This window comes from Diprion similis, chromosome 1, assembly GCF_021155765.1.
Source record: "Diprion similis isolate iyDipSimi1 chromosome 1, iyDipSimi1.1, whole genome shotgun sequence".
Classification (NCBI taxonomy): Eukaryota; Metazoa; Arthropoda; class Insecta; order Hymenoptera; family Diprionidae; genus Diprion; species Diprion similis.
This window is the reverse complement of record NC_060105.1, coordinates 1097348-1122341: the sequence shown is the minus strand read 5'-3', so window position 1 is coordinate 1122341 and position 24994 is coordinate 1097348. Positions and strand designations below refer to the sequence as shown.

The 24994-nt window shown below is 43.5% G+C and overlaps 4 protein-coding genes and 1 long non-coding RNA gene across 11 annotated transcripts in view; 2 read left to right on the top strand and 3 right to left on the bottom strand.

The window, feature by feature from the left end:
- Positions 1–17320, bottom strand: part of LOC124416630 (ionotropic receptor 25a) — a 29725-nt gene extending 12405 nt beyond the window's left edge. The window contains exons 1-17 of one of the 3 annotated variants that reach the window (XM_046897878.1): positions 17065–17272; positions 16418–16570; positions 15658–15861; positions 15426–15592; positions 15071–15262; positions 14532–14702; positions 14246–14443; positions 13952–14173; positions 13381–13480; positions 12965–13142; positions 12677–12860; positions 12238–12359; positions 11651–11798; positions 11029–11198; positions 10797–10918; positions 10454–10716; positions 7238–7362 (exon numbers count right to left, since the gene is read on the bottom strand). In XM_046897878.1, coding sequence (XP_046753834.1) covers positions 10460–10716; positions 10797–10918; positions 11029–11198; positions 11651–11798; positions 12238–12359; positions 12677–12860; positions 12965–13142; positions 13381–13480; positions 13952–14173; positions 14246–14443; positions 14532–14702; positions 15071–15262; positions 15426–15592; positions 15658–15861; positions 16418–16570; positions 17065–17257 — 2781 coding nt within the window. In that variant the 5' untranslated portion in view covers positions 17258–17272 and the 3' untranslated portion in view covers positions 7238–7362; positions 10454–10459. Of the gene's footprint in view, positions 1–7237; positions 7363–10422; positions 10717–10796; positions 10919–11028; positions 11199–11650; positions 11799–12237; positions 12360–12676; positions 12861–12964; positions 13143–13380; positions 13481–13951; positions 14174–14245; positions 14444–14531; positions 14703–15070; positions 15263–15425; positions 15593–15657; positions 15862–16417; positions 16571–17064 lie in introns of those variants that run through there. The other 2 variants (XM_046897886.1, XM_046897895.1) reach the window with 2 other exon arrangements.
- On the top strand, positions 1111–3153 carry LOC124406871. The gene is made up of 2 exons (XM_046882532.1): positions 1111–2215; positions 2366–3153. The coding sequence occupies exons 1-2, from the start codon at positions 1111–1113 to the stop codon at positions 3151–3153; spliced, it is 1893 nt and encodes a 630-aa protein (XP_046738488.1).
- On the bottom strand, positions 4334–7294 carry LOC124416661. Of its 4 annotated transcripts, none has more exons than XM_046897936.1 (3): positions 7173–7294; positions 7061–7099; positions 4334–6894 (listed from the first exon to the last, which is right to left on the bottom strand). In XM_046897936.1, the coding sequence occupies exons 2-3, from the start codon at positions 7076–7078 to the stop codon at positions 4465–4467; spliced, it is 2448 nt and encodes an 815-aa protein (XP_046753892.1). In that variant the 5' UTR covers positions 7079–7099; positions 7173–7294; the 3' UTR covers positions 4334–4464. The 4 variants fall into 4 exon arrangements, with proteins under 4 accessions (XP_046753892.1, XP_046753910.1, XP_046753899.1 ...); XM_046897954.1 differs by having other exon boundaries at positions 4334–6891; XM_046897943.1 differs by having other exon boundaries at positions 4334–6891; positions 7061–7201.
- On the bottom strand, positions 9943–24433 carry LOC124416811. Its single transcript, XR_006930811.1, has 4 exons — positions 24422–24433; positions 22754–22755; positions 22654–22663; positions 9943–10321 (listed from the first exon to the last, which is right to left on the bottom strand). It is a non-coding gene; the product is annotated as an uncharacterized LOC124416811 (long non-coding RNA).
- Positions 22181–24994, top strand: part of LOC124416753 (pro-neuregulin-3, membrane-bound isoform-like) — a 35213-nt gene continuing 32399 nt past the window's right edge. The window contains exon 1 of one of the 2 annotated variants that reach the window (XM_046898067.1): positions 22181–22679. In XM_046898067.1, the coding sequence (XP_046754023.1) occupies positions 22532–22679 (148 nt within the window). In that variant the 5' untranslated portion in view covers positions 22181–22531. The remainder of the gene's footprint in view (positions 22680–24994) is intronic. The other variant, XM_046898056.1, reaches the window with a different exon arrangement.

Sequence of the window (24994 nt, the reverse complement as noted above, 5' to 3'; positions counted from 1 at the left end):
CAGGTGAGCATGATCGTCCAACGTCTGATGGAAACCGGGATCCTAGATCATTGGAAGCGAAATAACTCGATATGGGACCGGATTGATCCTGGATCGGCTTCATACTCTGTGACGCCAAATACAATCGAAGAGCTGCAGAGATCAACTCGTGAAAAGTTTAGTCAGATGTTTTACATGTACACCATCCCCGTGATCATTTGTACTCTTGTTTGGGCGGGGGAATTACTGGTCTACACATACCGGCAATACCGCTGCAACCGCCAAGCTGAGAGAACTCGAAGATCGTAGATACCGTTATAAGTATCACATAATAATACTCACTTTGGAATCGAATTTATTTGCTGTTAGTGAGCAATGCTTGTTTTCGCGCGTGGTTCTATCCAAGCCTGACAGTGTTTGATTGGTGTTTGAACATAATGACACGTGATTTGATATGAAGATAAGCGCAAGGGCCAAAACAACGCGCCTGTTTGCGCTTGGCTTACTAAACCAATGTTTTCTTCCACCACTCCTTGCACGCTGAATTTTATAATGTATATGACGACATGGCACGCTATGATTAAGTAGGCACATAGGAGTCTAATGAGAGTTTGTTTTATACAAGAAACAGGAAAACGAGTACAGCTTGGTGAAAAGTCAATACTCGATGTCACTCGCGTTGAGATCAGAACGATTTTTACTATAAACGGAATGAAAGGACGTTCGCTAGGTTCAGAAGGAAGTAGTATTTTACTCGCTCGCTTCGATAACAAAATGAAAAAACTTCTTCATATAACATTTCGGTAATCGTAAACTTTGAATCACTCTATGATCGTGTACCTACAACGGTGATACACTTTGAATCGTGCTTTGCAACGGCGTCAACTTAGGTGTTTGCTCGCCTTCCGGTGGCCGCGATTGCCAAGTTAATTGGTCAATTACGAAACACGTAATTCACCGTGAAGTTAAGCCTGTCGAATGTTATTTATCCTGAAGCAGTGATTTATAACTCATCTCAGAGCACTGACTTCCGGCAAAGTAAACCCACAGTTGAGTCGCGCAGACGTGTCGTTAGCATTTCAACGGTCATAATCGCGGCTGAATAAAGGAAGAGCAATAAAAGTAAATGAAATGACCACGTTTGCGAGTACGAAGAAAGAACTGATCCTCATCATTGTTGTTCTGAGATTTATGGTAGATGTTAAGGCGTCTCTGTCAGTCGACGAAAGCGCGGATTTAAGATTGGAAAGATTGTTGATCGAATTTATGACCGACTTGAAAAAGTTTACCTTAGATCAAATCGACACCGACCACGTGACGGTTTTGGGGAATAACAGTATTTGTCTGCAAGCAATGAAAGTTGTTCTAGAAGGTTACACCCCGAGTTTTATCGGTACTCACCCAGAGGCCGTCATCCCTTATTCTTATTCCGGCACAGACAGCGTCATATTATTCTTCGTCGACGGGCTGAGCGATTCGGCATTGAAATCGTCCATTGGTCAAATATCTGCAGTTCTATCCCGGAGGGTGTTGTTGATATCGATCTACAACACAACGTACGAAACAGTGTACAACGCGGTGTTAAATGCTGAACGAAGCAAGCTATGGAACATGCTGTTCGTACGTTTGGATACCGCCGGGGTGATGAGGGTTTACAAAAATGTAGTTGGACCGAATTGTTTCCCTCATGTTGTACCATTAAATACATGGACGTCAGGAAAGGGCTTCGTAAAAAACTGCTCGGTTTTCGAAGAAGAGAACGTAATCATAAACGGACTTGGCTGTCCCATGTTCATCGGTACGATGAACCTGATGCCGACGATGAAGTTGCGCCACGGCGAGAACGACACTTCGCGTATAGTGGGTGGAATCGAAGGACATTTGATCCGGAGCATCGCGGAGCAGATGAATTTCACACCAATCGTTAGGAAGCCCTCGGCACCCGAGAAGTTCATGACACTTCCAAACGGCACGTCTCTCGGCATTATCGCCGACGTTGCCGAGGAGAAGGTGCATCTGGGAATCGGACAAATACGTCCTACCTTACGGAGGACGATGCTCGTCGATTTCACGGTGCCCTACAACCACGAATGCATCGTATGGACTGTCCCAGCGAGGGCGAATTACGACTGCCACATTCTGAGCTCCGTATTTTCTCCGGCCGTTTGGATCCTGGCCACTCTTTCGGTTCTACTTTCTGGTGTCCTGAGTCACGTTATCCGGAAATTGAGAGCAGGTAAGACCGTGACTCAGGTCTGTGATGAAAAATTTTTTCTCAATCAAACTTGTATGTACATGATGCGTTTAGATTTTGGTCTGCTGATTCGGACTATCGACTCTATTTTTACATATCACATCGTGATTTTTTCTTATTTATGCTATTCAGAAAACAGCCACATCCCTGGATTTGACACCTTCGACGTGATCTCGGTGAGCCTGACCCACGCAATACCCCGTCCCCCAGCCAGTCTGCTTTGTAAATTGTTTTTCCTCTTGTACCTGAACTATTCCCGAGTGTTGTCAACGGCGTACTCGGCATCCCTGGCCTCGATCCTTTCGACGAGAACTCCGATGCCGACGATCGTCGACGAGAAGGGGATTCTCGACGCGGGTCTTCGCACCTCGGGGACGGCGACAAGTCGCGACATGTTAACGGACCAGATTTCCCCGGAAAGCGACAGAGTCGAGCTGCTTAATCGATACGAAGTTATCACGATGGTGGACGAAGCTTTGGCCCGGATATCCAGAGGCGAAGACATCGCCTACCTCCGCCATTTGTCCACCATCAATTACATCACGGCTGGGTACATAAGGGCTGGTGAAACCCCGACGTTTCACCCTCTGCGGGACGAGTGTGTCATCTCGTACAATTCGGTGATCGTCACACCGAAAGGCTCGTTCCTCACCAACGAGATGAACAAGATCATAATGCGGATAACCCAGTCGGGGATCTACGAGTACTGGATGAACGTAGATCACACGGTTGACAGAATCGGTAAAAGACCGTATTCTTACGATAGTTACACGCTGGCTCAACTACAGTCTATATTCATGCTATATTTGTTGTGCCTCGTTCCCGCTTTCCTTGCTTTTATCGCCGAGCTGATAGTCTTCGAGATAAAGATCAATAACTACAGCTTCACACCTTCCGCGCTACGACGTAAAAATACATAAATTATTCACATGAATGATTTGACACGAGAAGTTTTTTTTGGGATGATAAATTATAATGAGAGCGCTATTTTCGAAGAATCATGGATTCCCTTCGATCGTACCCACCTTGCAAGAGTTTCACAACTTGTATTGTTGTATGGCAAAGGACATGGGCGAGCGCACGAGCCGATTTCAGCGAAAGTTTCGATCACGAATTAGTTGAGCGTAACAAGCAGCGTAGTTTCACAAATCGTTTGTTAAAAATAAAGAATAAACAAGAAGAAAATAAAAAACAGTTGGTCGGTGGGGGGGGGGGGGGGGGGGAGAAATGCCTGTAAAGCGTTGAACCACGTATTTCATTCGGTCTGTTACAGAACTGAGTGAAAATCTATTGCACAAAATTCACTTCGTAACTAGATTTGAGTAATGCAAACCTTATACATATAGTTTTAGGAATCTCCTTACAGCTACATTAGTAATCTTTCGGACTAAAAATATTCTGCTGAGTTTTTTTTTTTTTTTCCTAGCTTCGAAAAAATTAAAGCACATAATTGCAATTTAAGATGTATTGGACATGCGAATGATATTCGAAAAAAGACTCTGTATAATAATTGTTGAACATTTATCGTCGACATTTTCGTCTCTAAATATATTCGTGTACTTTAATTAACTAACCAAAATTCATTCTCTTTGTAACTCTCTATAAGTTTAACCCAGTTTTAGATTCCTCGCTGTTTAGTATATATATATATATATATATTCTGCAAAGTGTTGGGGACATATACTTGATTACAAACCGAATAACAATTACATCGATAATGTAACATCTTACAAACTAAATAACAACGGTGCATGATCAGGCTTGAACAATTAATTCCCCTCTCTCTCTCTCTTTATCTGTATACGTAAATAATATGTTAAGTAGATAAAAATTTTCTTCAGTTATAGATCGAACCTCGACTATTTCACCCAAGTTTTTTTCAAAACAATATTTATGCTCCGTACGTGTGGAGCTGATACAATTTTATTACAGTAATCGATTCAATAAATTGAAAAATAATTTTCAATTTTATTGCTGTAGTGTGCAGCGGTATTTGTAACAAGTATAGACACGTTGATTAAATCTGCACGACGATCTCTCTCTCTCTCTTTCTTTCTTCGGTTAAATCGAACTTCTACTAATTGTAAAATCACCACTTATGGGAGAGAATTGTGTTACGTTGGTCAAGATATGAAATAAAAAACAAAAAAAAAAGAAAAAGTACAAATACACTCGGCCGTGAATCACATTTTACAATCCAAACAGTTCATTGCAATAATAATCCGCAATTTTTAACCGGATGCGACAACCTCGTCAAATTCCGCCTCGTGTTCGGAGGTGGTCAACATGTAGCGAGGCAAAGTCATGCCCAGGGCTTTGTCAAAAACGGGTTTAGTCTCTTCGTCAATGTCGTAGGGGACGGTCTTCTCCTCCTCGTTTTCCCGGACCTCGACCGGATCCTCGAATACCTCTCCCCTAGGATCGCTTTGCTGTTCCTCGTTTTCGGTGGCCGAAGAATCGGCATCGTCGAGGTATAAATACTGTACGGGACGAGTCTTCCTGGTCTTCCTCTTCTTCGGGGCAAGCGGTGCCCCGTTTCTGCTCGATTTGGTGACGCGATACTCTTCGGGCAGGTTGACGGAGGCGGCGGGGTCGAGCTGGTACTCCTTGACTTCGTGATAGGCGACCCGGTCCTTGGCGGGTTCCTGTTCCGCGACGAAGATGCACTCCTCCTTCTGCATCCCATCGTCGTCGGTGCACTGGTAGCAGGTCAGCTTGTCGCGAATCACCTTCTTGCACTTGGACCTATCCTCCTGTTGGAAGTCGCTCAGCACCTTGGCTATCTCCTTCTTCTTGTCCTTTGTGCTGAAGAACTGCACGTCGACGTTACTGGGGTCCTGAACACCAACTTCGCCGCTTGATTCGCTGACTTTCTCTTTGTTCTGCGTGTCGCCGCTGGTCACGTGTGGCTTATTGTCCGAGGCGTCGCCGTAGCTCCCGCGGTCATCGCCGTACAACGAGGACCCGGAGGACCCGGAGGATCCGTAGTCCTGGCTTTTCTGCTCCGCGGGATCCGGCGATCCAAATGACTTGGCGCTGCTGAACGAGAAGACCTTGTCGTTCGGCTGGTAAGTGTACGAGCACTGCTCGAAGTCGCCACCGGTTTTCGGATCCTTGCACACCGTGCAGGTCATCGAGTCCTTCTGGACTTTCCTACAATCGTCGGTCTCCTTTATCTCCTCTGCTATTTTCTCGGACTCGGACTTGACATGCTCGACCGACGGTCCCTCCCCGGCCACCTTGTACTCCGGGACGTAATCGTAGTCCTGTTTCTGTTCGTAGTATTTAGCCGGCTCCTCGCCACCCTGGTGCTCTCGGCGCTCCGATTTCTGCTGAGCGCTGGGCTGGTAGTAGTCGGAAGTGGGCCCTTGGTACCCCGGGTAATCGCCGTCCGAATAGCCAGCGGCATCGCTGGAGTAGGAAGCGGGCCCCTCGGAATCGGAGGCCTTCTGCGGGGAGGATTTTCGCTCCTGGCTTTCCGGGTACCCGAAGGACTTCTGTCTGCTGAACTGGTAGACCTTGTCGCTAGGATGACTGGCGTAGGCGCACTGCTCGTAGCTGCCGCCGGTCTTGGGGTCCTTGCAGACAGTGCAGACCATCGAGCCCTTAACGATCTTCTTGCAGCTACCGTCGGTCATGTCCTCGGAACCGGACTCGAGCTTCGCGCTCTCCTCGGAGACGAGGGCCTCACTCCTACGTTTTGGTAGGCGATCTCTGATCGCCGCTGACTGCTCCTCAATGTACTTGTCCATTTCGGGATGCGAGCCATCGTAGGACTCGACCTCCGGCTGGTGACTCCTCTTCGTCGACTTGGCCGGTACCCTGGACTCTTCGGCTTGCTTCTTCTCGTCATGGGGCAGCCCGAATGAGCTGGACTTGCTGTAGGCGTAGGCCTTGTCGTCGGGCTGGTTGGTGTACGAGCATTGCTCGTACTTGCCGTTGGTCTCGGGGTCCTTGCAGACCATGCAGACCATCGAGTCCTTGACGACCTTGCTGCAGTGCTCGCTCTTCTTCTTGTACTCGGTGGGAACCTCGTCGGACGACGCTGGGACCAAGTACTCCTTGGCGAACCTATCCCCGGACTTTGTCGCCGTCTTCTCCTTCCTGGCGTTAGATCGGCGGTACCTCGGTTGACTGGGAGGCGACTGGTAACGATTCACGGTGACGCTGGCCTGAGGTTGAGATGTGTACGAGCACTGTTCGTAGGTCGCTCCGTTCTTCGGGTCCTTACACTTGTAGCAAGTCATCGCGTCCCTGCGGTACCGCTTCTTCGGCACCTTGTTCTTTGTCTCCTGGCAGTACGGCGCTCCGGATTTCATGATTATCGACTTGTACGTCTCGGGATCGGAATCCGTCAACGTGTAGAAGGCGGAAACGGCCTTTTTGAAGTCCAGGTTCTTCTTGTCCGGCGCGTCGTTCGTGCTTGCGGTGAAATACGCTTCTACCGGGTCAGTGTACGCTTCCTTCGAGGATTTCTTCGCCGGTTCGTGGAACCCGCCACCTCCAATCTCATGCCGCTTATAGGGGCTTGAGTAGTCCTCGAAGAACCATGGCTTCCGGTTTGGTTCTTCAGCACCGTCGAAATTAAACACGTTGTAACGCTCGTAATGGTAATTAGCGTTGGCCAGTGACATCAAGCCCACAAGAACCACCAACATCTGCTGTAATTTTAATAGTCAACGAAATTTTATGTCAATTCATGTGCAGTTTCAACGAATATTCCGATCAATGAAATGGAATTCTAGTTTTCTCGCTGTTGGTCCGAATCTTATTCTTTGATAGGAAAAAAAACGTTAAAGTCGAAAAGTGTTTGTTGTGTCTTCTTACCTTGCGGAGTCCCATCATGAACGATGGCGAATGCTTCGTCTAAGACACACGAGTGATTTATCTATCTTTACCTCTATAGTAAACTTGTTCGCTGATCCATATCACTTCTCACCAAATGGCTAGCCTGCTCCGTTGAATGGCTTTATATTGACTCAACGAAACGGAGACGGGTTCATTCTCCCCCACCACGGAGGGTCTGCAACACCGGCAAAAGTATGACTTGGCTACCTCTCGGTTAAAAGACACCGCCATCATCTCAGCCATGAAGAATTAAAATTGCGCTGCAATCGGTGGCCTGTTACCTAAACAAATCCGTTTTATATAATTTCATCCTGCAGCAGCCGATTGAAGCTGCCGATGATACCGCAGTTGCAGTATAATACGAGCAACAATTTTATTGTCACACACACCTATATACCTATAGACAACTTTCTACGTCAAACAATTAACACTTGCTTGTTAATACGACTTTTTTTTTATACTCTTCATTTTTTCCCTTTCCCTTTACGTCTTCCGAATTCTTGCCGATCGAAGTGTTGAAAATTTCGCGATTGTGATTCGTGTCCGCAATAATAATTTCATTAAAAATATCGCTAATCACTCTCAGTCAGCTGACTGTAAAGAAGGAGGCGGTGATTATTGCAAGGAGTAATTCTCACGGGTTGTATTTTACGTTTATCCTTCGTCGATCGATATAGCGATAATATAAACTATTCGCACGGTGTGAAACGAGGTTCTTGATCCAGCTGCACCACAATCGGCTTCGATGCCGGGAAAAACTATCGGTCGATCGTAACCGCGTTGTTACGTATTACGTATAGGTGGTTCGAGGCTTTGTTGAATTTCAACGCTGCAGCAATAATATTACAGTAGGTTACACACAGCAGTGTTGTTTCATGGATAATTCGAGTTTTATGCCTCACTTCCGCTTGCATCCTGCACGCCTTTAATTTATGTGCAATGTTCAAAATAACGCTCATTTTTCCACACAGCATTAAAAAACGAACACACTTTTTACCTTCAATATATTTTCCGTACTATTTCAATTACATCGATTGATTTACGACTTACCAACGTAAGTCACGGCTCTACGTATACCTATACGATTACGCAACTAAGCTGCTAATATAAATAATCCCCAGGATGAATCTCGTTCAAATTTGAGAAACCAGACCGTTTTCCACCTCCAGGTTCGAGGACAAATCGGAATCCACGTTCGTTTTATCTATGTCATTCGGTCAGCGATGCGATATTAATTATCCTACGTGCATTACACATCGGCATCTGGTAGTGGGATTTCTGGAGTGAAACGGCGAACAACGATAGTCGTCGACAAGTAGTGTATTAAAAATAGTTGTAAATATATAAATTGAACACGGGACCGAGGCGGTGAGATTTTTTATCTTTCACTTCTGCGGGTTGTATTTCGTCATAGAGATTGAACTCTTTCGTTTAAATTTCCGCAGCTAGTGGGTTCAGTCACTCTTTCGATAAGTTTGCGCGTACATATTTCATCGGAGGTGGCTGCTATCCATAAGAAAAGCGAAACACAAATGCAAGGTGAAAGCGTCAAGAGAGCATTGGCCTTTTAACTAACACCCATCCACCGAATTGTCTCACGCAAAAGCCAAAAATAAGTGAAAAGAAAAAAAGAACAAGAAAAATTAAGGAATAAACATACGATTAAACAAATTTACATTATAATCATACAAAGCAAAAGTGTCAATCAGTCAAACATAACTGCAGTAGGTGTGCACCTTGAGCTAAAATCAAGGTGCCAACCTCGTAATCAAAATTTATTTCCCTTTTTCAAGCTAATATTGAACGATTCGGGTTCGTTTCAATGAATTTTACGTGACTTCAAGTCATTTCTAGATAAATTTTCTTGAATTTATTTGACGTTCAACAACCTCACGGTGATTCAAATGAACCGAAATAACCCAACAAGCGATTCGAATACATTTCGACACACTTTTGAATGCAAATATCACGAAACTAGGAATTTTTTTTTCTCGCCTCGTAACAACTACTTCTCAGTTTCTCACAAACAATGCACCGCCCATCGATTGTATATAGTATACGCATTACGATCGTTACCCCGTTTCTAATTTTTTATTCCGTGTTTCTTATCACTGTAATTTGTTTTCTTTGTTCCCTCCCCCTTTTCTTCTTCTTTTAAAAAGTAAAGCTACGGGTGGATGGATCGATGATTGGGTATCTTATAGCCGAAGAAAACTGTGAGATTTCAGCAACCGCAAGCCGCTAGAAAGATTCTTTTCGCATCCCAGCAGGCGTGAAAAAAGTAAATGAAAACAAAAAATCAAATGGAAACGCTCGTCAAATTTAATTTTCACTTACCGGAATTAGGCTTCGACTGAACAAATAATGCGACCCTTGATATATTCGCAGAACAAATCAAGAATTTCCAATTTATTTTACCCATAGGCTGATCTGCAGTTGTCAAGTCGATCGTTAATTATCGACTTCGGTAAATGTATTTGCACCGATTACATCTATCAACTTATTTATACGCATACCGTGTACAATATAATAAAGCATATTAGGCACCCGTTTATGTACACTCGACTTCAAACCATTACAGGTTCAATTACTTACAACTAATTATTATAATATAGTGCAATCATATATTATTTATTATACTTGTTCGATTTTCTCTGCTAAGATCGATTATTCAATATTGAAACGATTCTTTTTTTTTTTTTTTTGTAAAAAGACAAAAATGGTCAATGAAAGATTTTCTAATGAAATCGTTCGCGAGATTCACACAAATTTACGAAAATCGTGTTTATCTAGATTCTTGAAAAGATATTTAATGTCCTACCTGCAGGTGATTGGCAAAAAATTGATGGCTATTGCTATCGACACGATAGATACGAATAATCAATCGACGCATGATCAAAATGAAAGAGAAACGGTAATCGAATCTACGCTCAACTTTGACGCAATTATAATACAGTTGAAATTAACAAGCTGACGGTATTGTATGTATTTAAAAGGAAAACTCCGTCCAACTAAATTGATTTAAAGTATCTGCGGACTAAAAACATAGTCACGACTGTGGTTCTTTTTTAGCCAGAAATCTCTTATGCAGGTCGGTACGATAGAAGCTACAACTGGTCCACTGATTGATTCGAGAGACCGCGGACAACGACGAAGAATCGAACTAGTGAAAAAGTGCCTAATTTGGATCCGCTCAATTAGGTATCAACCAAGGACTTCGCACTGCAATTTGCCGAGAGCCTAGGTGGAAAAAGATTTGCTGGAAGTGATGGTCGAGATGGCAAAACGGAAAAAAAATCACAGCAAGAAAAGTAGAAGAACTTGACGGATTGAGAGGAAATATGAAAATAAAAACCTGGCAACAAGTTGTGCTTGGCGTTATTCCTTGAACGCAAAATGTCTGGGATAGACAGAAATGTGGGAAACCCTTGGCTGAATGTTTTTCATGGGTCTGTCGACGAGGGAAACAACAGGCGCCGGTTTCATCTGGAGAGTCGGTATTTTCCGGGACTTGATCACCGCCGGTGGCTGCTGCTCTTTTCGCGAAACTTTTCGCTTTCGGTAGAAAATCACCTCACCGGCCAGGGTGATCATCGCCAAGGCCAAGCCGAAGAGAGTGGCTATGAAAACTCCGCCTGAAACGAAACGAGCAAACGGGAAAATGAAAATTTGTAGGGTCAGGAAGGACGGAAGTTTATTCCCGTCGAAGACTCACCCAAACTCTCTAACGTTATTCCCTCGCTGTCGTCGGAATTTGGACAGGATTCTCGGAGAGACTGATTCCAATATTTTGATGACAACGTTTCGAAGTATCTGTCCTTTTGCAAGTCTAATATTCTGAAACATTATGAACCACGTTAAAACCGTGAAAAATTAATATGTTTCGAAAACAAGTTTCCCACTGCAAAATACAAATTCATATATTACTCTTTTTCTGTTGTAATCACCTTTTGCTAATTTCTTCCTGAAGATGACTTCCCTGCTGTACAGCAATCGCGTATGGCTGCTCGGCAAAAACTTCCCCAACTTCGGTCAAGTTGCAATTTTTCGTAACCTCGTATTTTATCTCACCCGAATCATGGATGAAAGCAAATTCCGCATTTTCACTGTCAATTACCTGCAAAGCGTGGACATAATACCAATTATTCAATTCATTGAATCGTGGATGATTTGACTACACACTCACAATGAAAAAAGGAATCATTCGACAGTTTCAAAAAAAATCATCAAAAATCTATCTTTCTTTTCACTAGTCAGATAAGCAACGGAGCTCAAGGATCGTGCAAAAAATTTCTTCAATAAACTCGACGAGAAAAACGTAATATTGTTGAGATATAGATATTACACAGAGAAATCGTGCAGTGTTTATCTAAAAAGATGCAGGACAAAAAATTCGCCAGAGAAACTCGATAATTCATATGATTCTGCAAAGTTCTTTTATGTATAATAGAAAGATTGAGGTTCTCTATTATGCGGTAACATGAGCATTGACGATAGCATGACGAATCGTGGCCACAACTCAACGACAATAATACACAAGCCAATTATTACGACGAGTGAATAATTCACCTTCTGAAATCCAGCACGAGCGCTTTCGACCGGGCCAGCTTGTGTGATGGCCTGTAAAATATGGCCGTATTGTTCCTTTATCGGATAATCCCATACCCTATATTCCACCTGTTCGCTGGTACTGTTTAGCGTTATCTCCTTCCATACTCTGGAATAGAAAACAGACAGCAATTACCCCTCGAGTTATGTCAGGTACGTACGTACACACCGTTAATTATTATCATTCACCGTTACAACGAATGTAAAAAACAATACACAGTGAATTCCCCAGACAGGCAATGACATGGCTTTGAACGGACGTTCTTAAGTGTATGTATGTATGTACATTCGCACCAAAGTATATCAAGGAATTACTTTCACTGGTAATAAATTCCTCCTTTATTGTTAAGTCAGAACTTTTTCTATACCCTATACGACACGTCACGGACTTGATCGTGCGATAATTTGCTGCAATATAGCTTTTCAATTATTTCCACCTATTGTATAACGAAGCGGACAAAAAACGAGAAAGAATTTCAATTTGCCGCGATTCTATCAATCAATTATATTATTTTCCACAATAATACAAGTATACCAATTATACTTACGTGTATAATTTATCTTCGGCGTTTTTCATGTTTATGAAGTACTGATGGACGTGCGAATTTGCAAGCACAGTGTAATTTATACGCGACTGTCGAGCCAGCTGCTCCAACGACTGCACCGGGGACTAAAAATAAGCAGAGAAGAAATTATGCCAAAACTGCAGCGAATATTGAATCGAGCTTCTGCTGTTTCATCCTGAATTATCGCAACCCGCATTGCGCCAACGTATTGCGGGTTGCATTGATGACGAACAAGGCGTGATTCCAGTTCCGAATTAACGATTTCAGGTGTGAAATTAATTGAGTAAATTCTTATTTTTCCACAAAAATATCGAAGTTTTCCATTCTTTCAGAATTATTATCCGCTTGAATAGTCCGGGGAATAACCATAAATAGAAGAACGAGGCAAACGATTTTAGATTTCGCATAATTCTGGGCTTACCTGCATTCTTTCGACGGTCAAAAAGGCGGCCAAATTAGCTGTGAAAGTGGCGAGCATGAGAACGACGAACAGCCAGTAAGCGGCGACCAAAGTTCTGCCAGAAAGGGCTTTCGGAGCTTCGCCTCCGCCTTGAGGTGTGAACGACGTTAAGGCGAACCAGAAGCTCTCCTTCAGGGTGAATTCCCTGCCGAATGAAGAGTGAATGACTCGTTGCTCGTTTCAACCTTTCAAGTTTTCACCCGAAGCACTTCATTGTAATCGTTTATTCTATATATTTCGCAAGCCCACCTGCACGGATAAGGGTAGAGATTTTTATTATTGCGCGCACTGTAAGGCGAGTACTTGTCCAGCAGCCAAATCATTATCCCGGTCACAGTCAAAGCCCCGACGATGCTAAGCCAAACCTCCAGTCTCAATACGGTCATGAATTTGAAAAGCGAGGTCTTCCTCACTGGTTTTCGAATAGCTGAAAGTGAGAATTTGTAGTTTAATGTTTAGCGTGAAATTTTTATTCCATTAACTAACTTGTTCAATAGACTAAATAATAAGAGTCCTTTGTTTAGGTGCAGCCTGATTTCGCATGCGGCATAGAATTGATGCAAATCAATGTCAATTACGATCGATCATGAGACTTTGATGACATTCATACACTTTGATCGATTCTTCTACGACAAACTTGAGTAACATGCAGATTATATACTTGCCTATTAGGATTCCCGATTGTTCGTAATAAGGCGCAACGAAATCTATGACTTCCTCCCTTTCCGACGTCATCGTAAGCGCCGCCACCGCGATGTCGATTTCCTGTCACGGATTAGTAAGTCAGAATTAAACATGAATTCACTTTGGCCTGTTTCACTCGAACGTAAGACAATATAATAACAGCATAACGACACTTGGAAATAAAACAAAATTCCTTCACGATTCACGTAGAAGAAAATATTCTGTAACAAAGTGTAAACGAATTTTAGTCCATACAACCCCGCCATAGGCACTTAGCTATGTAGTTAAATGTACGGCTAAATTGAATCCCATGCCAATTGCCAAGATAATGCTGTACATCCTAATTTGTGGCTCACAGTCTGCGGCTTATGGTCCAAACGAGTTTATCTACTTAAACTTCACCGTCCTACTGCAATCAGCCGGTATTCACTGCTCCAGTTTCTCCGAGTCGCTCTTCCCTTACGATCCGTTTTCCCCCAAAATCTTTTCAAGCTACTTTAACGAGATTCGCAGAGAGAATAGAATGAATAGATGAAAGAATCATCGACTTACCCCGCGGAGAAGATCACCGACAATTCCTGTCCATTTACCGTTCGGCAATCGTTCCCCGAAATCTCCGCTCGCCGGTATCACCAATTCGTAATCAAAATCCATCGTCTCCGCCAGTTTCTTCATCAAGTCGATGCAGTATCCTTCCCACACCTCCTTACCCTCTTCGTCCAAGACCGGCTGCTGGGTTTCGGCGTTCTTTTTCACGTAAGACCAGGGTATCATCTGCATTTACGATAAAACGCGATTATCTTCCTCCTCTAGGAAGTAAAATATTCAGCAATAATCATAGATCACCTGCGCAGTACCGATGCGGAAAAATCTCCGCGCCGGTTTTATCTCCATCCCTTTATCCGTCGTTATTTTGTGCTGCCTGTTCCATTCCCCGATCTTCTGCAGGCGACCCTGAGTCAGTGTTTTCAGCTCGATTTCCGCACGATAAGTTATCAAATTTCGATCGGGCAGGTATTCGAAGGTGTGATTGGTGCTCAGTTTCTATTAGCAGGGAAATGAATCTGAACTTTGTTAATACGGTATAAAAAATATGCGAATCGAATAATACGGAGGTGAACTTTTTTACTACCGTTAATAAATTCTTCTTGAAGGCTTCGACGGTCGTGTTATCCGTCGAGACGACGTCTTCGTTATTCTTGCAATTAATTACCTTCGGCTCAACTGTGACCCCCGATTTTTGAACCTCGCTCATCACGCTGACCAATAAACCGATCAAGCGTTTAAAGTACCGCGGAAATGTCTGGAATTGGGAACGTCGATTTCACAGCGGTAGCAAAGGAAATAAAATAACACGAGCAACAAGAAGGAGATGAAGAAGAAGTAGTGAGAAAATAGAATGTAGAAGAGAGGTACAAATTTAAGTTGATCCCAGTCCCATTCGCCAGGCTTTGATTATATCATTACGTACGGATGAAAAGTGCAGTGCGTTTGTTCTCCCAGCAACTTTCTTTCTTTCTTTCTTTCTTTCTTTCTTTTGCGTATAAGGTACAGTGAACTGTTTCGACAAAGAAGACCGACGAGCGATGGGATGGGTATATACTTATATAGGCAGGCACTCTCGGATAGTCTCGGAGAGGTTTCAGTCTCGGTCAGTGATTTCCCACTTGCCTGAAAGTCATTCGGGCAGGTGCATGGTGACTCTCCGATCAAACTACAGCAGACCTCGTTCTTCATTGTGAGGATATTGATGGAAACGTTCAATTCCACATCGCCGGCGATGTATCGGAAATCTTGGTAATTGTAGTCGGTGAATACAAGGTTCCAAGTACCGTCCCTTCTCACCAACCCGCCATCGATCGCCTGTCGATCGCAACGCGACGTTATATCGTAAGATGAAAAGCAAATCTCATTGCAGAAAAGGCTTAAACGTAAGTTCCCTGGAGAACGCTTCACTGAGAAGCCGATCCAGACTCCGTGGTCCATTGAACTTCACCGAATTTTTTTGTTATCTCGGAGAACTTACCGCCTTGAACAACGTCTCCATGTTCGCGGATGTTGCGTAGATGACGTAGTACGAAGGAGAGGGTCGCATGGCCCTGACCTTCATCGTCGACGCCTCGTTAAGCTCGTCTAAAACGACCACTCGTATGATGGAGTAACCGATGAGGAAGTAAAGGGTCTGGTTCAGTTCTACAAGACGAAAACAGAAAGTTAACGCCGATTCAAAAAACGACTCTGTCCCCATTCAAAAACACCTTTTTCAGTTTCGAATATCAGCGCAGCGTCGGTCGCGTTTTGCGCCGTCAGGAGGTCGTCCATCGCCTGGACGAAGGGCGTCAGGGTAGCGTCTCCTCGCACGTAAGCTACCGACGTATCCGCGGCTATTTCGCGAAGCCTGTTCCACCCGGTCCAAGTCATGTCCAGGATCAAACTGACGCCTCCGTAAAGGACGGCGCAGGCTGTTGATTGTTTATCAAATTCAATAGCTTTTATAAGGATTCAATAGCGAGTCTGTAACACTTGGGTGAACTGATTATTTTTTTATTTGTCATGCATGAAAACAATGGAAGAATATATCCATTCCTCTCAAAGTTTACTTTTCTAATCTTGGGAGGAATAAAAATGATTTAATAATTTCTTTAACACGATTCTACAGAGATTTTGTATCTTTTGAAAAAGTTTGATTTTGCAGCTAGGAGAATGCTGTTTAAAAATTGAAGAAAAATTGTGAAAAACTCAATTATTCAGCCAATAAAAAACTGGAGCAATATTATTTTTTAATAAAAGTGATTTAAACGAGAAACCGAAGTTAGTTTCATACTGTTATTTACAGCAAATGTTTGAAAGAAATAAAAATTTCACATTCGTTTGATCGGCGTAACTCGTAATGCAGTTTTGCCGATTTCACCCCTTCCTCTCATTGTTAAAATGCTTCTCCAAAACGTTTCTTTGGTAACATACGAATGTGAAATCGTGCAGGCATTAATGAGGTGGGAAGAAAGCGTTAAAACCAACCTGTGTTGTAGCTCTCATCCTCGTACTCCCTGTCGACCTCGACGGTCGAAACGTCGACCTTAATAATTCCCTTGCCAAAGTCTCGCTCCGCGGACGAGACGGCGTCGTTAACGAATCCGTTGATGGACGAGTCTGCTTCCTCCATCGCGATCACTGGAGCAAGTAATGCTCGGTTATGATATATAGGTATAGTTCAACAGGGGTATGCAGATCAAAGGATCAACGTCAGCATCGACGACACTGAACCTGCGGTGAAGAGTTTCTTCAACACAAAACCCGTCGAGTCTTCGCGTTGGCTTGTTGTAATTACCAACGAATTTACCGTTCAATATAGCAGGCATAATCGAGGTAATTACACGACGTGTAAAACGTTCAATTTGCACGTGGTAAAAACAGTTTTAGTTAGCATACAATGGAGGAGAAAATTGGTAGAAATTATTACTAAACGCTTTCAAAATTCCACGAGATGAGAAGAAGATTTATTCAAACGTGGGTTTGTGGGTGTAAAGACTGAATTCGCGAGACGTCGAATGGCGCATTCTTTATTATTTATCTGCAATAAATCTATCGGAGTTTCCCCATGAGGCAAAACGATATTATATATACCTCTACAGTATATATGATAATACGTGTCCATATTTACTCACTTATTTTTACGACAGTTTGAGTATTGCCGATCGCCGAGAGCAGGGCGATTAGGAAAAGCTCGATCCTTTCCATCGCAGTTTGCTTGGGGTAAACGAAAGAAAAAAAGTAAAACCGATCGAAGGATGTCCCGTGGAAGTCGGTCGTCTCAGTGAGAGTACGTTCGTCGGGAGAAGGACACCGCGGTTTCCCCATGTTTCGCGGGTCCTTCCGACGCCTGCGCGAGCCGGCTAGATCCTTGAATAATAGATCACCTCAGCCTTAGGTAAATCATATCCTCTTGAGGAAATTTGATTGAACGTTCTTTGTGACCGCCTTTCCTAATTCTCGAGTCACCTTCCCTCTTGCCTCTTTCCCACTGTACTGTATACATTAGCCGAATCAATTCGCGGGCTTTTTTTCTTGCCCGCATTGTTACACGCATCTTCATCGATTCGTGTATTAATAAATAATGATAACGATGATAATAATTATATGTGGGAAAGATTTCAACTATCACTTGAGAGATTAAAAAGCTGACGTAACAAGACTGTATGAAAATTCGAAAAATCTCGTGTTTTAGTTGTGTTTTTTCATTCTTTTCATAAAATTCATTATTTTTTACTTTACATGCACAATTTTTTTCACAGGACCATCTAACACCCTCGCTCATTTATACTTACAAGCAGACATTTACTTTAGAAACATCTAGATACGCGATCTCAAATTGCATTGCAGTCTATAACGCGTATAATGATCGTTACAACTCGTATGCATACGAAGATATATCAGCATAATTACACAGGCAACATCAATCGTGATAGAATATATATAATGTTAAACACATGTAACAGTTATGCAAAAAATAAAAAAACAAACAATTCAATTTTAATATTTGCAACGTTACAGCGAGTCAAGCTCGACTTTTGACTTTTTTTTTAAATTAGATTATATCGTTTTTCTGCGCACGGAATTGTCTCAAGAATTTGGTATTGCAGGTGTATCGACGATAAGCGTGAGACGGTATATAATTATAAATAAATAAAATACGCTAAGCTACAACAACTCGAGGATCGCAGTCTGTGCGACGGTATTCTCATTCTAGGGCAGATTATAGACGATAACGTGCTGCTTGCTAATGGTGCGGGCACCCATTATACAGCAGGCTTTATAACAACAATAGCAAATATGTTCGATATTGATTATCAGACTGGACACATCACAGGTTTCGATTTTCTCTTCGGTTAAACCTTTATGTCGTATTATGCATTAGACATATATACCTACGCCCTACTGAAAATGCTCACGTGTCAGATCACATAATGTTTTAAACATTTCTGACACGATTTATCTTGTAAATTGGGTAAAATATATTAGAAGTTACACAGTAAATTACGAAAGCCCGAATCACCATATACGTATACTGGATCAAAAGTCGATTATATGATTTTTGATCTAGTATAGCTGATGATTCGTGCTTTCGTATAATTTATTATGTGATTTCTTACAAAATAAATCGTGAACAAATTACACACCAAATTCTTTCAAAAAATTATATGATTTTACAATATTTTGTATAATTATTTCCCAAAGCACCGTGCGTTTCAGAGAATTTGAAACTTTTGTAAAATATATGAATATAGGATCAGAAGACCCAACGCATGTACGGGATCGTATAATTTGCAATCGATGGATCTTAAGATACGCTGCGACTTGCATTGTAGCTGAAATTATTCCCAGGCCGTTAATGTTGCGCGATTGGTTCGTTACTTTTATGCTTTTATCATCATTATTGTTATTTGTTGTTATGGTTAAAAAGCGAGATCCGAGGTTGATTAATTTCCATGCTTGAGAAGACAGCGAGTCGGTGATGCGCGGTCAAGGAACAAGTAAGCCACAGGCATCGAGATTGCACTGCAGATGTTCCGAGTCCGGGAGCAGGTGAGGCGAAATGCTTCAATAACTTCATCTGTGTTTCAGTATAAATTTATAAATCGTAGTAGGTACGTATTTCGAAACTGTGCGTATAAAAGATCGAAAAATCGTCGCCGTCTCGTCCCCTGTACGTATAACATCGTTCATTCCGGGTTCTTTGAATCCCACGACGTCTCCGTGCGGATCCGGAAGTTGACGTCGCGGTGAGCGAATAATATCCCGCGTATTACAAAATGAGTAACCAAAAGCCGTCGTGACTCGGTGATGACTCGCGCTCAGCGTGGAGACGAGGAAAATTACCTCGAAAATTATATACCTACGTATCAAAGGACGCATTAGATGCGATTAGATCGTCACGGGCTTAATTGAAAAATTCACGCCACGAAAGTAGAACAATTACTACACATACGCGTTAATGGCGCGTTAAACTCACATACGCGCATGTATGAATAAAACTCGTCGAGACTCTCTCGTGGTGGATCCACGTACGTCGACGACTAGGTACGACCTGGCGCTAAAAAATACGTCGTTGCGTCATACGATGAACAATTGCGCCAATTCGGATGTGCAACGAAATTTCCAAGAATTACACCTCGAGAGTCAACAGTTCTTCCATGCCAATAACGCGTAAAATCATATAGTAAGGACTGTAAGTAGTCTTAAAATCGAACATCGCCTCGTTCCTTTTCCACCTTCGTACCGACCGATTTACCGGTGCGTCTGTCGTCTGCAAGTTCCGGGGATCCGTCAAAGGTCGCGCCACGTTCACCAGGTATAGGTGAGCCGCAACGATAAGGTAGATAACATTCTCGTGGCGCTCGAATCGAAAAATTTCGACATCCGAGGTTGGTTCGGAGCTTTCAGGTCCACAACGTGGCTACGATTTTACGTAGCCGGAATAAAAAATGAGTTTCGTTGAGGCGCGTTCACGCGGTTCACGCTCAAACGCACCGAATTCCTCCTCCCCCCCCCCTTGCCCTTGCTCGTGCGACGAAGACACTCTCGTTCGGTTTACCGTTCGGGCGTGGGTACGTGTCTATGTACCTATTTCATTACCGGTTAAACCACGCCTCGTCTGGTAAAATATCATTAGCCAAGTTGCGTTGTCCGGATTCATTGATAAATAACTGTAAACGCCTTATAGGATAGGATATAAAAGCGGAAGGTTGTCTCTCGATTGGGGGCACGGTGCCGTGCGGCGTGACGAGGGTTTCTTTGGTGGAAGTATATAAACTACCCCGCGTAAAAGAGTAACAACAGCAATAAACGTGGTTGCGGAATCGGCGATGATAAGAAAAAAAAATGACCGGATGATCGGATAGGTGGTCGGGCGACGGTGGGCAGGAAGGTGTGACGAATAAAGATGCGGTAAAATCGAATCGGGCGGTCGGGTAGGTAGAGAGAGAGAGAGAAAGAGAGAGAAAGAGAGAGAAAGAGAAAGAGAGAGAGAGTGGGCTCGGGAGTCTTCGTTCGGGATCGCACGTTTCCGTCGATGGCCTGAAAGCCATTCATTCGAGTCAACGAGGCTCGAGCAATCGAGGCAAATCGGCAGATGTGGCCAGTTGGTTCAGTGGCGTGTGCCCGAATAGGTGATTGTTGCAAACCGCGATCCCCTCGATACTCGGTGAAGACGGTAAACAACAATACAACGACCGTGTGGCTGAACGATGTGAACCGTGGTGGTGTACGATCGCTGAGGAAGACGACGACGAGGAGAAGGACGAGAAAGTGGCGCAGGAGTGCGTAGAATATCATCGGCTCGAAACGAGTCACGAGACTACGAGGAGGCGAAAAGAGTAACAGGAGGAGAGGAATTATCGGTCTCGGAACGGAGCGAAGTGCAGCACTTGTGCAATTCAACTCTCCACCCCTCCCCAGCGATAGTAAACAAACGTGGAAGTAACGACAGAGACTGTGTACCGCGGATCGTATTGTGCTCCGTTCGTGCAACGCGCCACAACGTCTCGCTCACATGTCGTCTACGGTGCGATGCGGCGAATCGTGAGTTCGAGTTAAAAGGTGCGGGGTAAATGGTAATGGCGCTTGTCCCACAAACAAGAACGATCCTCCTCCTCCTCCTCCTCGCGGATCTACATATTATTCGGCGTTAGTTTCTACGTGAGGACAGTGTCGCGCGAGGCGAAGGCTCATTGGCGTTTGTTTCACCGGGGCCAACCGGCCCCCCCCCCCCCAATCACACCCTCGCTCCTGTCAGCCGGGGCAATAGAGGAGGAAAAAAAAGGGAAAGAAAAAGATAGAAAACAGCTCTACCTTCGACTTGGAACGACCAGGAGTTGATAGCCGACGAATCATCGTCATCAAAGTGACGAAACTGCAATTCGATTCGATGATAGAGATGGTTTCGACACGGTGGTCAGTGTGATAAGATTGGATAAAAAGGAACGGATTATAATCGCGGTGTCTCTTCCTCGGTTACTTACTCACTTACTTACTTACTTACTTACTTCCTTCCTTCCTCCCTTTCAGCCCGCTGTCTGTCTGTCTGTCTGTCTGTCTGTCTGTCCGTCTGTCCCTCTCCCTCACAAGCCGACACACACAGGCAAGCTAGAAACTCGTCGCTCGGCTCCTCCACTTCCTTCCTGTGTACCTCTCTTCTCCCCGCCTCTCGAGAGCTGTTAATAATCCTCTCGGCGCCACATGCATAAATCGAGAAAATAACAATACACATATTTATTCAATCACCGTCGTCGTCGTTTTCGTCGTTTTCGTCGTTTTCGTTTTCCTTTTAGACGACGACGATAGTTTTCTCTTCCTCGGAGTATATATAAGAGGAGGATAAAAAGACGAGAGAGGGTGTCAAAAGACTTTTAAAAATCCACAGTGCGTGAAATCGCGTCGCCCTCCTTATCGGTCGGTGGTGATTTTCAACTTTTCCTCCTCCTCTCTCTCCTCCCATCTGTATATACGACGATAAATATCTTCTTTCTCAACACACGTTATAATAATAAATCGCGATCGAGGTTGTAAATAAAGCGACTGCCACCGGGTGGAGGAGAAAAGTGCCTCGTGTCACAATACTTTCCTTTGAGTTATCGTACCATCATCGCCGTCGTTGTCATTATCATAATTATTATTACTATTATTATTACTATTATTATTATTTTACAAAAATTTATCGTATCATCCGATATATATATATCGTCGACAAGCGACGAATTTATTTATTTATTCCGTCTCTTCCAATCCGCGTTGTGTTTCAAATCCGTGTTATACCTGTCCGATCGTGTGTCGTGAGTGTGAATAGCAATAAATTTCTATCTCTATCTCTATCTATCTCTCTATCTCTCTCTCTCCGTCTGTCTCTCCGGCGCCGCTGCAGCGGCGTGTTGCCTTCGTAGTACGTATCCATCCAACCAACCACCAACCAACCAACCAACCTACTACCTACACGCACACGTACCTCGTGTGCCTGGGCAGCACCGGCAGAACTCTCGATACTCAACTCGCACCACGCGAGCGAGTATATTCACTGTGTGTGCATCGGCAGCGGCAGCAGCAGCAGCAGTAGCAGCAGCCCAAGTTTCTCTCTCGGGCATGTTGTCCGAGGAAAAGTCGATGGCAATCAAGAGAGGAAACCTCCTCGTCGCGCCCGCCGCCGCCACCGCCGCCGCCGCCGCCGCCTTCGTATCGGGACGTCCGTCAATCACCGCCGGCACGAACCGATTCCTCGCCAGACTTTCAGGTTAGAAATCATTCTTCATTCCCTACCCCATCATCACCTTATTTACTTTACTACATGCCTTCTAAACTGTGCACTACTTTATTAAACTCCCTGTCGTGGTTCGCCAGACTATGTCGCCTGTCACGTATGCCTCTAACTGTTCGCGGTGCTGTTACTCGAAAATCTGTGCGTTTTTATATTTGACGAGCCTCGAGCTAGCAGACGAATGAAATGTTCTTACGTGCCTTGAACCCCCGATACTTTTTTTAGAATTGTGAGGATAATACTGAACTGATTTTTTTATTTTCAACATTTTTTGCAACGTTTCGTTTGGCGATTACTCTGCCTCCTAGTTTTTATTTCACGCGCTTTTTATTGGCCGTTATTTTTTTTTTTTTTTTTTTTTTTTCTTTACACTGTGTTATGTGGAATCGAACGTGAAGATACCTTGTATCTTGATTAAAGTTCCCCCGTTATCATCGCACGATTACGCCGCACGTACTTACGTACGTACGTACAACCTGTGTACGTACAACGTCAAGAGGCAAGAAAGTCGTCTTACAATTAGGAATTATTTACCGCGCAAACAACCGCCCTTATCTTTTCGACGTACCTACGTGTTGTACAACGTAAACAACGTGCACGATAAGGAGGCCGCCTAAAGAACTAACGGATTCATCGTTTATTACTCAGCTTTGCGGGCGAAATGAAATATCTCTAGCGAACTCGTCGAACATTGCGCTAACAATAAGCTAGTAAAATCCGTGTACCTGTATCATGTATGTATGGATATACTCGTTTCACCTATCTGTCTGTAATCGAGAATCGTATTGAAGTTAGTAGCGTTACCGTGACGATCCCAAATGCCGAGGAAAAAGCGCTATTTCGCGATTTTAAAATTGTCTGAAATTCAGTAAAGCGTAATAGATCAAAATACACTCACATTTCAAAATCTTGGTTCCTTAAAAATCATCGTAAAATTAAGAAAATACTGTTTTTTATTCACAACGTTTCGTTACGATAACGCAATACTAACTTCAACGTCGTAATTGAAACGCGTTGTTTCGACGATACACGACGATGCCGATGATTTCTCACATTGACAGTGATAATACGTAGAAGATCGATGCGATTTTTTCACCATTGCAAACCCTAGACGACGCTGGTGATAGAAAGACCATTAGAAACTTGAAACGATAACGCGTCTCTGTCTCCACAGATTATAGGATAGGATAGGATAGGATAGGACGACATTTTATCTTTAGCAGTGCGCATGCTGCGCGGAGAGACTTTTACACCGGAGCAATGCAGACGCGGTAGTTGAACGCAGGTTTTGTTAGTCTTAACGGAAATAGCTATCATTCTATCTGGAGAGTATAGCACATAGGCTGGATGGATGTGGGCATATAGGTAGCATGCGAGGAGGTATAGGTATAGGTGCCCGGTGCTCTCTCTCTCTCTCTCTCTCTTTCTCTCTCACACACGCACACACACTCTCTACGCTGCTGTAGAAGCCGATGTTTCACGAAAATTTATTTTCGTAAGCACTTTTCTCTCTTCGAATGGGACAAAAGCGCATTTTTCTACTCTTTTTCGTCTTCTTCTTTACTCTGTTGGGTAATAAGTAGGGGCAAGTAAAGCGTTGAGAAACTAGATACTAGACTGAAATCCTCGATTAAGTAGGTATTGGAGAAAATCGGCTCAAGGTATCGTCTAGATTATCATTCCGTATATACACAGAAAACACAAGCGAGCATAACAACGATGCAAAGGCATGCCGCGCGACAAGTTTCATTATAAAAATGACGTAAAGCTTGCGAGAATGGCCGAGAACGGTATATGTGCGAAGAGAAGTGGAGGGACGTGTGTATAATAATATTTTTTTACATCACCAGGTGTACCGTTCGCAGCACATTCCTAGAAGAATATATTTATTTATTTATTTATTTATTTATAAACTTAGCTGTGTACCGTTTTGCCTGTATGATAATTCATCCTTCGTCTGTATTTTCTTGTACAATATATACGCGTTGTGCTTTTTTATTCTCTCTTTCTCCTTCTTCGGACTTGTAGTAGGTTCGACGCAGAACTCGGGGTTAGAAATGATACGGGATTAGTAAAACACGAAGCTGGTGAAAACCAACGCCGTCCGACACTATACGCAATACGCACCCTGCACCACCACCTCCTCTTTCGTTTCCTTCTTTCTTCGGTTTTCACACGCATTTATTCCATCCTCCCGTAGCATAGCGCGTATTTATACACTCACAATGTACGCATGTATTAGGCAAGTGTAATGAACACTTGGACACGTGCGAGCAGGCAAACAAGCAGAT